Raw genomic sequence first — 12,075 nt, forward strand, 5'->3', positions numbered from 1 at the left:
TTTGAAAAAATTATTGACGAGTGAGGACAACTATTCTCACTTTTAATTTCAATTCGTATTATTTTGTGTCTGCATTTAATTTTTACTGCTCAGCAAACAAAAATTCTTCACCTGTTCTCTTTAGAAATAAATATTCCTATGTGTTTGTATATGAATTGATACATACACATATATAAGTAGACATGCATGCACAAATGTGTATGAGAGGATGAATAACAATCTATGTTAGGCTTAATTCCCTCTACTAAGCCTTATGCAGCTCAGTTTTCTACAGTTTTCACTCTCTCTCTGTTTTTGATGGGTAAAACAGATAATTCCTTTTCTCCAGCTCTTGCCTACCTAAGCCGTAGTTAGTCCTTCCATGGGACTTTTTGGTTTTTTTGCTTTCTAGCCCCTTCCTAACATATTTTGGTCTTATTTGGAGAAAGATTCCTACTAGCATTACATCCTCTGACCCAAAATAAGCTCAGACTCTGTTGAAGCACCAACTGAGCTCCATACTGATCGGTTCACTTGCTTTATCAGTGATTGCCCTTTGAAATATCAAAGCAATAACCCCAGACCTATTTCCATTTAGCCTCCCTGCCAGTGCAAGGTGAAATTTCTGATCTCTTGGTCAGAGGCTCTTTCAGTGACTCTTGGGTTTCTCAGAAATGTACCATGGAATATCTGGGCCATCTTTTATCAGTAAAAGAACTTCATACCTCTCCACTTATGGCAAACTCTCATCAGTTATTTCTATTACACCTGAGCTCCCGTGTCTCTCTTTGAAGAGCTATTTGCTCTGAATAGCTCTTTGAAACTATTTCATCCTGACATTTTCCCAATAGTTATTAGTCTAATTGAAAAACCAGAAAATGTGACAATATACGTACCTCTCTGCAACTTTTGACATTTTTAATCTATGTCTGTCTAATTGCATTTGCCAGTGCTTAATCTGCAAGAAAGGAAGGCAAAGAGTTTTATGAGTAATTCACTGTTTGACTCTATTTCTATAACTTTTTTTATTAGGACTGTGATTTAATCTTAATTTATCCTAGGGCACATAAGAGAAATATATCTGAATTAAGACAACATTTCACCAGTCTAGTTCTAAAATAAATGGAATTTTCCAATAAAGAGAAAAGATTATACAGAGACAAAAATTGTGCCCAATATAACATTTTCCCTAAAGGTTCATTAACTGAAAAGCAATTAGCTTTTTTTTAGATCTTTGAAGAGAACTACTAATTATTCAGACATTTACCTTCTCCAAATTCTAATACCTCAGGAAAGATTAACAAAGCTTTAAGAGCAGATAAATGTGTGAACCTATACATGCATACATGGAGCATTAAGTATACCCCCAAACCTCAATTCAGTGTTGAAAGGAAGCACAAGCTGCCTACTGCTAAAAGGGCTAGTGGGCAAAGAACCCACTCACTGGCCTCTTGCTCGCTGCCTTTAGATGTTTAATGCAAGATACAAAAAATGTCAGATTTTGTCACATTAATGTTAATGAAGTTACATGTCCCAATCCATGTATCTTGAAAAAAGAAAAAAGTTTACTAAATGTTTGCTAGAGCTGTTCTGAACAACCTCCCAGTTATGATAATTTTTGGTTTAATACCTACTTTCCTAAAAAGTTACTTTAAAAGTACATGCTTGTAGTTATATTTCAAACCTCTTGGTGTAGTTCATCTTCTGTGGGTGGTTTAGTCTCTGGTGCTGGCGTGTGGGTAGGGCTGTGACTTCGAATGTCATTTTGTAAGCCATAGACAGACTATGCAAAAAATATGGAACAATGACAGTTGCTATCAGACAATGCTTTCTACACATACTCATAGTAACTGTGATGTCTTAGTACATGGTGCTCATAACCAAGAGCATTTTCTTCTAGCGAAACTGTGATAAGCCATGCTCACAGATAAAATTGTGCTTCTATACTGTGGTGTAAAATAAAGACTCCCAAACTCCCACAATTTCATAATGCCATAGAACAAAGGATCAATTTTTATTATGTCTCTGTATTAAAAGCATAGTAAACATGGGGGATGACACTGAGACATGCTATTACAGCAAGTGAAGATGACTGGTAGTAGGAGTATCCTGAAAGGTAGATTATCACACGGATTATTTGGATGACTTTCAAATTTGCAATTACTGCCTGCTAAACTACACTAATCTAGATCTTTCACTACCATAAATCAGCCAAGATAAAACTTTCTCTAAATTCACTTTCCTTTATGAAACATACTTTTCTATGGGTTGACATGAAAACATACCTCAAAGGAAGCACTTAAACATGGGAGCCAATCTATGTAATTATGATGCAAAGGATTTAAAAGAAAGTTTTGAGCAAATCCATCAATACATCCCAAGAGAAGTTACACTGTTCATGTCTGGATCCTAATTTAGATTAATCTAATTTCCTCCACAATTTCTGGTCATCATTTTGGGCATAATTGTAAAATAGAAACACCCTTTTCATTAAGACCAGCACATGAACTACTATTAGTTTACACTGAATTTTTATTTTGTATTTCCTTAATTACTGATAGGAACATTTTACTATGCCTTATTCAATCTATTGAACAATGTGAATAAAGCATGCAAAAATTAATTTTATTTTCGAAATCTCTGTGAATTTCTTGAAAGTTTTCTTATGTGATAACATTTACTTAGCATTAGCAAATTTGTTAGTACTAATTCAACTACAAGCTTAAGAAATATTAACACACATTCATGCATTTATTCCTTGCAGCTGTAAGAAAAAGATGCTTTAAGAAACTATGGAACTTCATGCTATGAATTTTGTCCACCTCTTGCTTTTGATATAACAGCAGTACTTACCTTTCTTGTTTTATGCGGATTTCTCATTCTTGAAGATTTTTTTATATCCACTTCAGTAGTGTTTACACATCCAGGCTATTAAAAGGAAAAAAAAGGAAAGCACAAGCCTAAATCTATGAAGGAACTCCATACTATTTCCATTGAGATACCTCTCTTCAGTTTGCGAGGCTAAAAAGATAAATAACCAGAAACATATAACTTGATGTCCTTCTGCAGTAGTCCCCGTTGGAGTCCCTATGGAGTAAGACATCGAAGATCACATGCTTAGAACTTACGACATCGTGAATTTAAAATAAAATTAATTCTCAAGATAACAGAAACCAATCACATGTTTCTGCTTCAGTTTTGCCGAGGAAGCCATAAACTGCACTCGAGCTATACCTCCAAGAAGCATGAGACAAAATAAACAGAATTGTGCAATACCCATCTCAGTTGTAAACCTCAGGCTCCCTTCAGAAGCATTTGGTTTTGGGCCAATTTTTAGAGATTGTCTACTTTTAAAACAAAATGAGGGGTTGGGGCGGGGGGGAATGTAACAAAATGAGATTTGTTTCTTCAGAAAAAAAAAAAAAGAAAAAACTCAAAACAACAAAACAGGCTTCTGCAGCCTAACTAAGAGACTAGTAGTCTAAAGAAAATTATGCTCAACTCATCTGATTTAGCCTTCAGTGATTCATTCTCACAACTCTGTAGCATCCCAAAGGACATAAGTCCTCTAGTTTCTCCTAATTCATCTTCCTTTGACACTTCCCTCTAAGTACAAAACCTGTGCATAAATCTGTTTTTTACCCATTGCTGGAAACAACTAATATGAAGTGTTTTGCTTCTGAGTGACTTTTCCCTAATGATTTTAGGGGGATTTAAAATTTGACACTGAGAGTGGAATATACGAAATCTGCTCTCTAGTGTGGGCAAATTTTTAGTGAAAGTAGGTTGAGGCTTTTTCTATGGGATTAGCTAGATATTGAATATACTTGCCCTACAACCAACCTGTACTTATTATCACACTAATGATACAACCTCTGTCTTCATATCATAATGCCTGATGTGGCTGTAAATCTTCACAGAAAAAATTTAAAAAATTTCTTACATAGAGAGATCCAAGAAACAAATTTAATTAAACAGACCAATGGTACCTTGCCTCTGAAAAATATTCTAAACAGACTGATCTTTTAAATTTTTTAATCCAGTATAGTTTTTTAATTAAGTTTTTATTTTAAAGTCATAAATTAATGTGTTTGATCATATTATATTTGCAGTATAAACAGTTCCTTGTCACTAAGAATAAAAATGGACAGATAATATTCTCGAGACTGCATCTGACATGACTATTGAGCTAGATTTGGGAAGATACCCTTTGTGCTTCTGAACAAAACCAGGAGTTTTTAAACTCAGCATAACTCTCAAAGAGAAAGACAGGTTGAGAAATACAAAACTCTGTATGATGGTCAATTTAAAGGCAGAAAGCAATTTCCCAGGGCAGTATGCTGTGATATAAAGTTTTTAAAAAAACCAGTTCATCTACTTCGGGATTATGGCAGCAGCTGGCAGTGAAGAAGACAGGGGCTTTAACAACATCTACAGCCTTTGAATGTAACAATTTGAATAGCAGGCACACTTACATAAGGCACAAACTGTTATTTGTTCAGTTTTCAGTTATGGTTTGTTAAAAGCATGTCCTAAAAATGGAGAGGGGAAAAAAATAAAGAAAGGCATAAACCTCATATGAAGCCTCTTATTTTTAAAGATTTCAAGTCCACCAGCAGTAAATTGGTACAAACAGATTTTGCACCTTGCCTGACTAATTTACATGCCAGAATTTGTGCAGATTAATGTGAGGGACACAACAAGAAATCCTGGGAGGTTTTTAGAAATGAAACAAGGGCAAAGCTTTTGCTGGTTGCAAAGAGACTCAACCTAGTATTGACCTTCTACAGCACTTACTGGATTCTTACTGACACCTGTCTGTTTAAAACCTCTCACACTGAAGTAAAGCTGCTACAGCACACTTCAACAGGAGCAGTCAGAGGAGGCTGTGAGGGCAGAAGCTGGACCAAGGTGTGACTGAAGAGAAGCTGACAGGAGAGCAGCATCAGGAAGGTGGAAGCAGGGAGGCATCAGGAAACTTCAGTGCAAAGGGGAAGGCAGCTAAAGGATGTATCACTACTCCGACAACCTGGGGTAACAATAGGAATTTATGACATATATCACTACCTCTGTACAGTACCATTCTAATAATTTGATTTAAATTATATGACTGGAAGTACCAAATGTATTGAGGCTACATGTCTTCTTCTCAACTGAAATATATTTATTAAAATTATACTTGATATGAGATGGGATTTATTGTTTCTCTGGTGGTGCCACAGTTCATCTGTCAATATTTAGGAAAAAAATTATCACGCATCTTTTCAACTAAAATAAACACAAAAGCTTGCATTATTTGAACATTTTTCCAAAATAACTCTGATTCTTTGTGAGAAAACCTTTGCTGGACAACATTTCATTTTGTTTGTACGCCCCATTAACATAATAAGTATGTGTTTAGATACAATTATATCCAGCTGTGTTTTCTTTTTGTGTTGATTTTTTAACTGGACTACCATAGTTCAAATAGTGAGATGCCTGTCAAAGTGCTCTGCTGCAAGATTCCCATTTGGTGTGTAGTATATAATTTGCATACTAATACTGTAAATAGTTTTCAAACAGATTTCCTGGAAGACTTGAGAATTCTTCTATATGTGTAAATAGAATGCTTAATTTTTTTCAGGACTAATATTCTGTATGAAAACAGTTCCTCCTCCATACACACAGGGAAATCCTGTGACCTTGTTGAAGTTATCATACAGCAAGATCATAACCAGGATAGAATTTTGCCCTCATCTATTTTTAAATATTTGAGTGAAAACTGTCGTATATTCAAAGGAATCTTAGGGTTTTTTCATCCACCTATTAGCATGTCCTTATCTCAAAGTAGAAATGCCATTGTATTAATTTACATGAAAGGACATGTCAGTCCAGTCATGATAAATTCACTGCTGAGATAAATGGATGCAGATAAATAATATAAAAACCCCACATGTAGAAGACTTTTTAATCCCTATTTCAATCAGTGGATAATAATGTTAGCATGAATCCCAAGCAGCACAACTTTCTATTGATGCTGCCTAGGAGGCTACATAATAGGATTCTGCCAAGAAATACAATGGAAGGAGGAAGTCTGGTCTGCAAGGAGAGGAGGTGCAAGAATAAAAAAGTACTACTTGATATTCATATCCTTTCCCTGATAACGGTGGCAACAGTGAATTAATTAATTAAGCCCTTGTAATAGTGGAACAGTGAATTAATTTTATGACACCTGTAGCAACTCTTTGGAAGAATAAATTGCTTACATCAAATATCATGCCTCAGCCATTGTACATTTCTCTCCAAGTACTGCAAAGTACTGAGTATTTGTAGTCTGTTTGCTGTACAAAGTTTCACACTTCAAGGGCCCTTTTTATTGCCTGGCCACACAGCCCAAATCAATTGCTATCAGCACCTTTTTGTGTAAAAATCTCTTATGCTATGACATATTTCTAATTCTAATAAGTGTTAACTGCTCAGAAGAAAGCAAACTATTACGTCTAATGACATCAGTTGAAGTTTTGATGAGTTTTTTTATTTCTCAAAGAAGATAGCAATTTAACTGTGCATCTACTTAAGACAGAATAACCAGAAGTTTTCTTGCCTCTGAGACAAATATACCCCTGCATGTGGGAGGGAATAAGCTCATGCATTCCAATAGGCTGGGAACTGTCTGTCTGTATTGCTGCTCTGTAGGAAATCTGAAGGAGAAGCTGAACATGAGTCAGCAGTATCTCATTGCAGCAATGCAGACAAACCACATACCCAGCTGCATTAGCAATAGCTTAGCCAGAAGGCAAAGGAAGTGCTTATTTCTTTATATACAGCATCACAACAAAGCATCTGGAATGTTTTTCCAAGGCTACCTTTTTGCCCCACAAACCCCACAAAAAATATATTCAAAATGGGAAGTTCCAGGGGAGGAACAAACTTCTTCATGCTTGCAAAAGGGGAGAGCTAACTTGTCTTCTGTGCCTAAAGGCAAGTAAGAGAGGCTGTGAAATCTCCATCCCTGGTGATTTTCAAAGCTTCTTTAGCCAAGTGCCTGGACAATCTTATTCAGCTTAGAAGTTAGCACTGGTTTGAGCAGGAAGTTGGACTAGAAAACCTCCAGAGGTCCCTCTCAGCCTACATTTCTGTGGCACAGCCTACTACTTTTCACAGCCTGCAGGAAGTGAAATTCAAATAATCCACTTTACAGAACACTCCAATCAAGTATTCACGGCAGTGTGAAATTAATCTCCCTGCCTTCCCCAGCCCACAACAGCAGAACAGAAAAAGACTGGTATTTGCTTCCTTACTGCTGCTGCCTCTGCCCTCTGGCAGCCTATGGTGCATACTCAACCTGTACAAACAAACCTAGGGTTGATTTAAGGAAATGTAATTTCACAGTCTCTTTAGCTAAAAACACATAGGTGTTATTTAAAATAATTACCTCTTTTCAATATGCACACCCATAAATTCAGGGTTCATTAAAGCAGTAAATATTTAGGCAGATTGATTCACATACCTTATGCAATTTCATTACATTTCAGTGTCAATACACTATGAAATAGATAGTTTTATTTGCTTTGCAAGCATATGCTGACTTGTTAAGTTCAATTGCAAAACAATAAATTTCAAGATCTCTGGGTTTTCAAAATTTAAAGACTATAAACTGTGAATCTGCATACAAATATGACAGGTCTCCTGTTCCACTGGAAAAGAGAAACTCAGATTGAAAGCTATCTTTCACAGTATGTGTAATAGCAGACTATCACAAAAAATGTAAGCTTAAAATCTGAAATTTTCTAAGTGTCAAGTGTTAGTGTTGCCTTCTGGAAAAAAATCTATTCTGCTACTTCTGTCATTGCTGCTATTCCTGTCATTTTTCTAGGAGTCTTCTAACCCTCAACAGTCATTATTCATATAGCTCACTTGTAAAGTAGAGAAAGCTAATTAGACAGTGCATGATGAACAGAATAGCAGAGTTCATTTTTATTTGTAGCTTATATAGTCTAGTTTACTTGTGCAACTAGCTGAAGAGTGTGGAGCTAAAAATCAAGGGCAGAATATAAAACCAAAAGAAATGGAAGCTAACAAAAAACCAAAATGAGGCAAAAAGAAATAAATGCAGTGGTACTCAGATGGAGGAAAAACAAAGGGGTTACTAGCTGGAAAAATATCTAGTTTGACTCTGGCTAGTTGGAAAGATTGTTTTTTCTCATAGTCTAGTATCAAAGGAGACATTAAAATCCTCTAGTAAGTTGTTCAGTAATAGGTAAAACTGAGTCTCTCACAAAGGAAAACACAGGCTTCATTCTCCTGCAATGCACCAATTTTTCATTTCCCAGAGATGGAAGTTATTGGAGTGTACAGAACCTGCTAAGGCCTGCAATGAAAGGTTGAGGTTGAGGTATAAATTGTCTGGGTATTTTGGGGTTTTACCTCATTGTACACATTTCAGGTCAATGAATAAAGAGGCTGTGCAGTGAAGAGCTGCACTATTAATAACTTTGCAATAGACAGTCTCAGAGGAGCGTTTCAAACATACCGTGTACAACTGGTCAGCTCTTTTAACAGGATTTGGAAAAGCAGCTGTTATCTTAACGTCCAAAGGGCAGCAAAATTTCAAATTCAAATACAAATTTCAGAAATTTTTTTTCGTGGTGGCTATCTGATAGGACTTGAAAGCTCTTCAAAAATTTAGCTCACTTTATAACTATAGATCAAACAACCTCAAGTAAGTGATGAAAAAATAAACCCAGAATCAAAGTGGTCAGAACCTGCAAGTCTGTAGGACTATGTATTGATAGTACTGCTAGGGGATATCTCACCAGCCTCTGTTACATCAGTCAAGGCAGCAAAACCAAACCAGTGATTACAGGGACTGGGCTACAGGAACCACTTCCTTATGGTTATAAAAAGATATTGCTACTTACAACTGAAGCACTTAATCATGGGTTTAATTTACAATCAACTAGGTGTACCTAATCTGAAACACTCTTATGAACTTTATTAGCCTCTCCAAAAATGTATGGTTTAATTACAATTTCCATTTGATTCAGCAGTGCTTTGAAAATAACTGTGAGAAATCAAGTGTGTGAACACTGGGGCTTCTCTTGACAGCACCCCTAGTGACAAGATTCCCAGTAAATTAGCAGATGTCTGAAGGAAGAGGAGAGTCATGATGAGTTTAAGTTAGGATACAAGTGATGGACATTTTGCTTCTCTTTTTTTTTTACTTAGCAATTTATGTCCTATCTATCACAAATGTAGCATAATCCAATACTTACAACTCTAAACTAAGTTGGGTGGGTATCCCTAATGTGGGGTCTATCCACTTAATGAATATAGCATATAATATGGTACTACTTATAGCATCATACACACTTACAGTAACATATAATATGATATGATCATATAATATACTTCTTATAATAGAATCATATTTCCAGCTTCTGTCTTTGGAAACATGACTTTCTGAATCAAGGGTGTGACTGACACACAAGTACTGTCTGGCCTTCCAATACCTGCTGTTAAGTTACAGTGCTTTTATGGAGGTCCCACTTGCATTATAGTTCTAATAAGAAGCAAACAAAGAGACAAATTTGGATTACAGCTCAATGGCCATGGTAACTGCATATATAAATTGTAATAAATATGTAAGTTTGATGATGACTTTGTAAAGAGCTCCTATCAAGTTTTCACCTCCCTATAGCTCTGGACCAAACCTCTAAAATTAGCTCACAATGTTTCTAGATTTTCCTATGGAATCTCTCTCTTCTCTTAGAAATTACTTCATCTGAGAAGTACAGGTATACCTTTCAACTACCACCTATAAATCATATTTAGTTGTTAGGAAGGAAATCCCAAGATTGTTTTCAAGTATAAATTCTGTAGAAGCATGTTTCATATTTCATTCCCAGATGCCTCATAGAATTGGCAGATAATTAGGGGAAAAAATTATTAAAACCTGCTTGTTCTACTGAATTTTTAGATGTATTCAACAATTTCTACAGCCTTTTCATTATGTATTTTATAAGAGATATGTTATGCTTCTAAATACTATCCTTATGGAACACAAATTGCAATGTATGAATTCAATGTTAGATTGAAATAAGTGAATACAGCTTGGAACTGGACATGAATAGAATAGCCTCAAATTTGTTTTTATTTCTTAACATGAATCTGTTTTAAAAACATGCAATATATCTGTCAATATGCTGCAAATAGCTTTGAAAAGAGTGACTACTATAATGGAAATGAATTAGTTGTGCACAGCTTAACCACTAAAACGTGTCTATATCAGCTGGTAATTATGTAAAACCTACTGGCTTTTAATTAAGTAAATATAGCTTTTCATTTTTTCTTTTTCATTTATTAAACTGGTCTTTCAGGCCACAGAATGTTCAATGTCTTATTGAATTGCATCCTTCAAAGGAAGGGATTGTCTTAATTCATGAGAATTATTAAAAGCTTTGTTAGGATTAAGTGTTCTCTTCTGTTGGAAGTTTGAGTAGAGAATTATGCAGATAACATAGAATGAATTTAAATGCTCGGTACATGTCCTCGCTAGTTAATTTCATTTTTGACTCATTAAAGAACAGAGATAAATAATAGAAAGTTTGAGACTTGTTTATTAAATTGAAATGAATGAGCAATAAACCTGATTGTGTCATCCACTAGAAATATATTGATGCAGAAGTAATGAATTGTGCATTTAAGCACAAATTTGACCCACTATAGAGAGCCCCATGTGAAGGACAGAAAACTTGTTATTTAGATCAGTTAGAAAATCAATACATGCTTTATTCAATTATGTATTTGAAGATCATTGACCACTATCAAAATAAGAGTAGTTCCACTGTTGTTCTGCAGTAGACCTGATAAAAACATGGAAAACAGTGCAATTAATGGATAAAAGTTTAACTATGAGTTGTTTCTCTTGTTTGGACAAGACAAATGAGGCTCAAAGACCATCAGACAAAGGAGAGACATTTGATCAATCAGTTTGATCAAGCTTTAATTATGTTTGCAGGAAGGTAAAACTCATGTGATTTTCAAACTAAGATATGGGAAGTCTCAGTTACCACAGAATTTAGAGTCACTTAAAATTTCAAAGAATTTTAGCATCTTTCCAAAAAAAGAAATCTACACTGTACCAGTTTCCTGTTTATACTCATTTGTCTTCTTAAACTACAGTTTTCCCTGAGTACTATCAGAGACACAGGGAATTCCACCAGCTGTACAAACCAAGCACCTGTTTGGATGGCAGAAAAAGAGACACGGAGAGATTTTCAGTAATATAATACTAATAGATGAACACATAAAATGAACCCATAGGAAACAGAACATCTTGAATTTTTACAGGGATTCTCATGTTCTCACATACTTGCGTGTTTAAGGACAGATCTTGTTCAAAGCTGGGCTTTCACCTTAAGGGAACAGGATTTTATCTCAATGGCTTTTAAAAAGAATTCTTTTAGCAGTTCATGTGTCAGAGAATCACATAATATACAAAATGCATTTGAAAAGGATGTTAAGATCTAACTATTGAGACAAGCTGTATGAAATTAAACTAGAAGTTGTACCAAAGAATATAGTACAGCATTGAAGTTAGAAATTTAATTCTTTTAGAAAGTTAATTTATTTTCTAATGATTCTTAATTTACAATATACCATTTCAGGTTTGTAGTGACTGTTTTCAGAAACAGAAACAGCTGGACAGAATATAGATCCATTGTATTTATACAGGTGGTGTTTCTGTAGCATTAATATTAGTTAAGGCTGTATTAATGTGATTTTTGTGCATGTGAAGATTCCAGTATTTGCCACATTGTTGCACAAGGAAATGTATTAAATTTATGTGGTTTGTTGCCCCTCTGCTAAATGCTCAGATTCATTATTGAGTTATCTTTTTTTTTTTTAACCTCAAAAGGCAGGAAACTGCTGGTTTAGATTCCATACAGAAGAACTTAGGAAGTTCACTTGAAAAGAAGTGACAACAGGAAAGTCTGACGCACATCTCTGAAAATGTTGATGGCAAATATAGGTGACATTTAGAAATTGATTATATGCCTTTTGACTTATAAGAAGATCCTTGACAAAATGCTTTGGATTAAAGCAGCAAATTTA

General features: G+C 35.1%; 1 protein-coding gene across 1 annotated transcript in view; it reads right to left on the bottom strand.

Annotated features, from left to right (window-relative positions):
- The window catches only part of RGS7 (regulator of G-protein signaling 7), a gene marked incomplete at its 5' end in the record, with an annotated part of 65,776 nt that overhangs the window by 23,549 nt on the left and 30,152 nt on the right, over positions 1-12,075 (bottom strand). The window contains 3 exons of the mRNA XM_009070024.1: positions 876-937; positions 1,664-1,762; positions 2,833-2,907. Of these exons, the coding sequence (XP_009068272.1) occupies positions 876-937; positions 1,664-1,762; positions 2,833-2,907 (236 nt within the window). The remainder of the gene's footprint in view (positions 1-875; positions 938-1,663; positions 1,763-2,832; positions 2,908-12,075) is intronic.

Source organism: Acanthisitta chloris, unplaced genomic scaffold, assembly GCF_000695815.1.
Source record: "Acanthisitta chloris isolate BGI_N310 unplaced genomic scaffold, ASM69581v1 scaffold7112, whole genome shotgun sequence".
Classification (NCBI taxonomy): Eukaryota; Metazoa; Chordata; class Aves; order Passeriformes; family Acanthisittidae; genus Acanthisitta; species Acanthisitta chloris.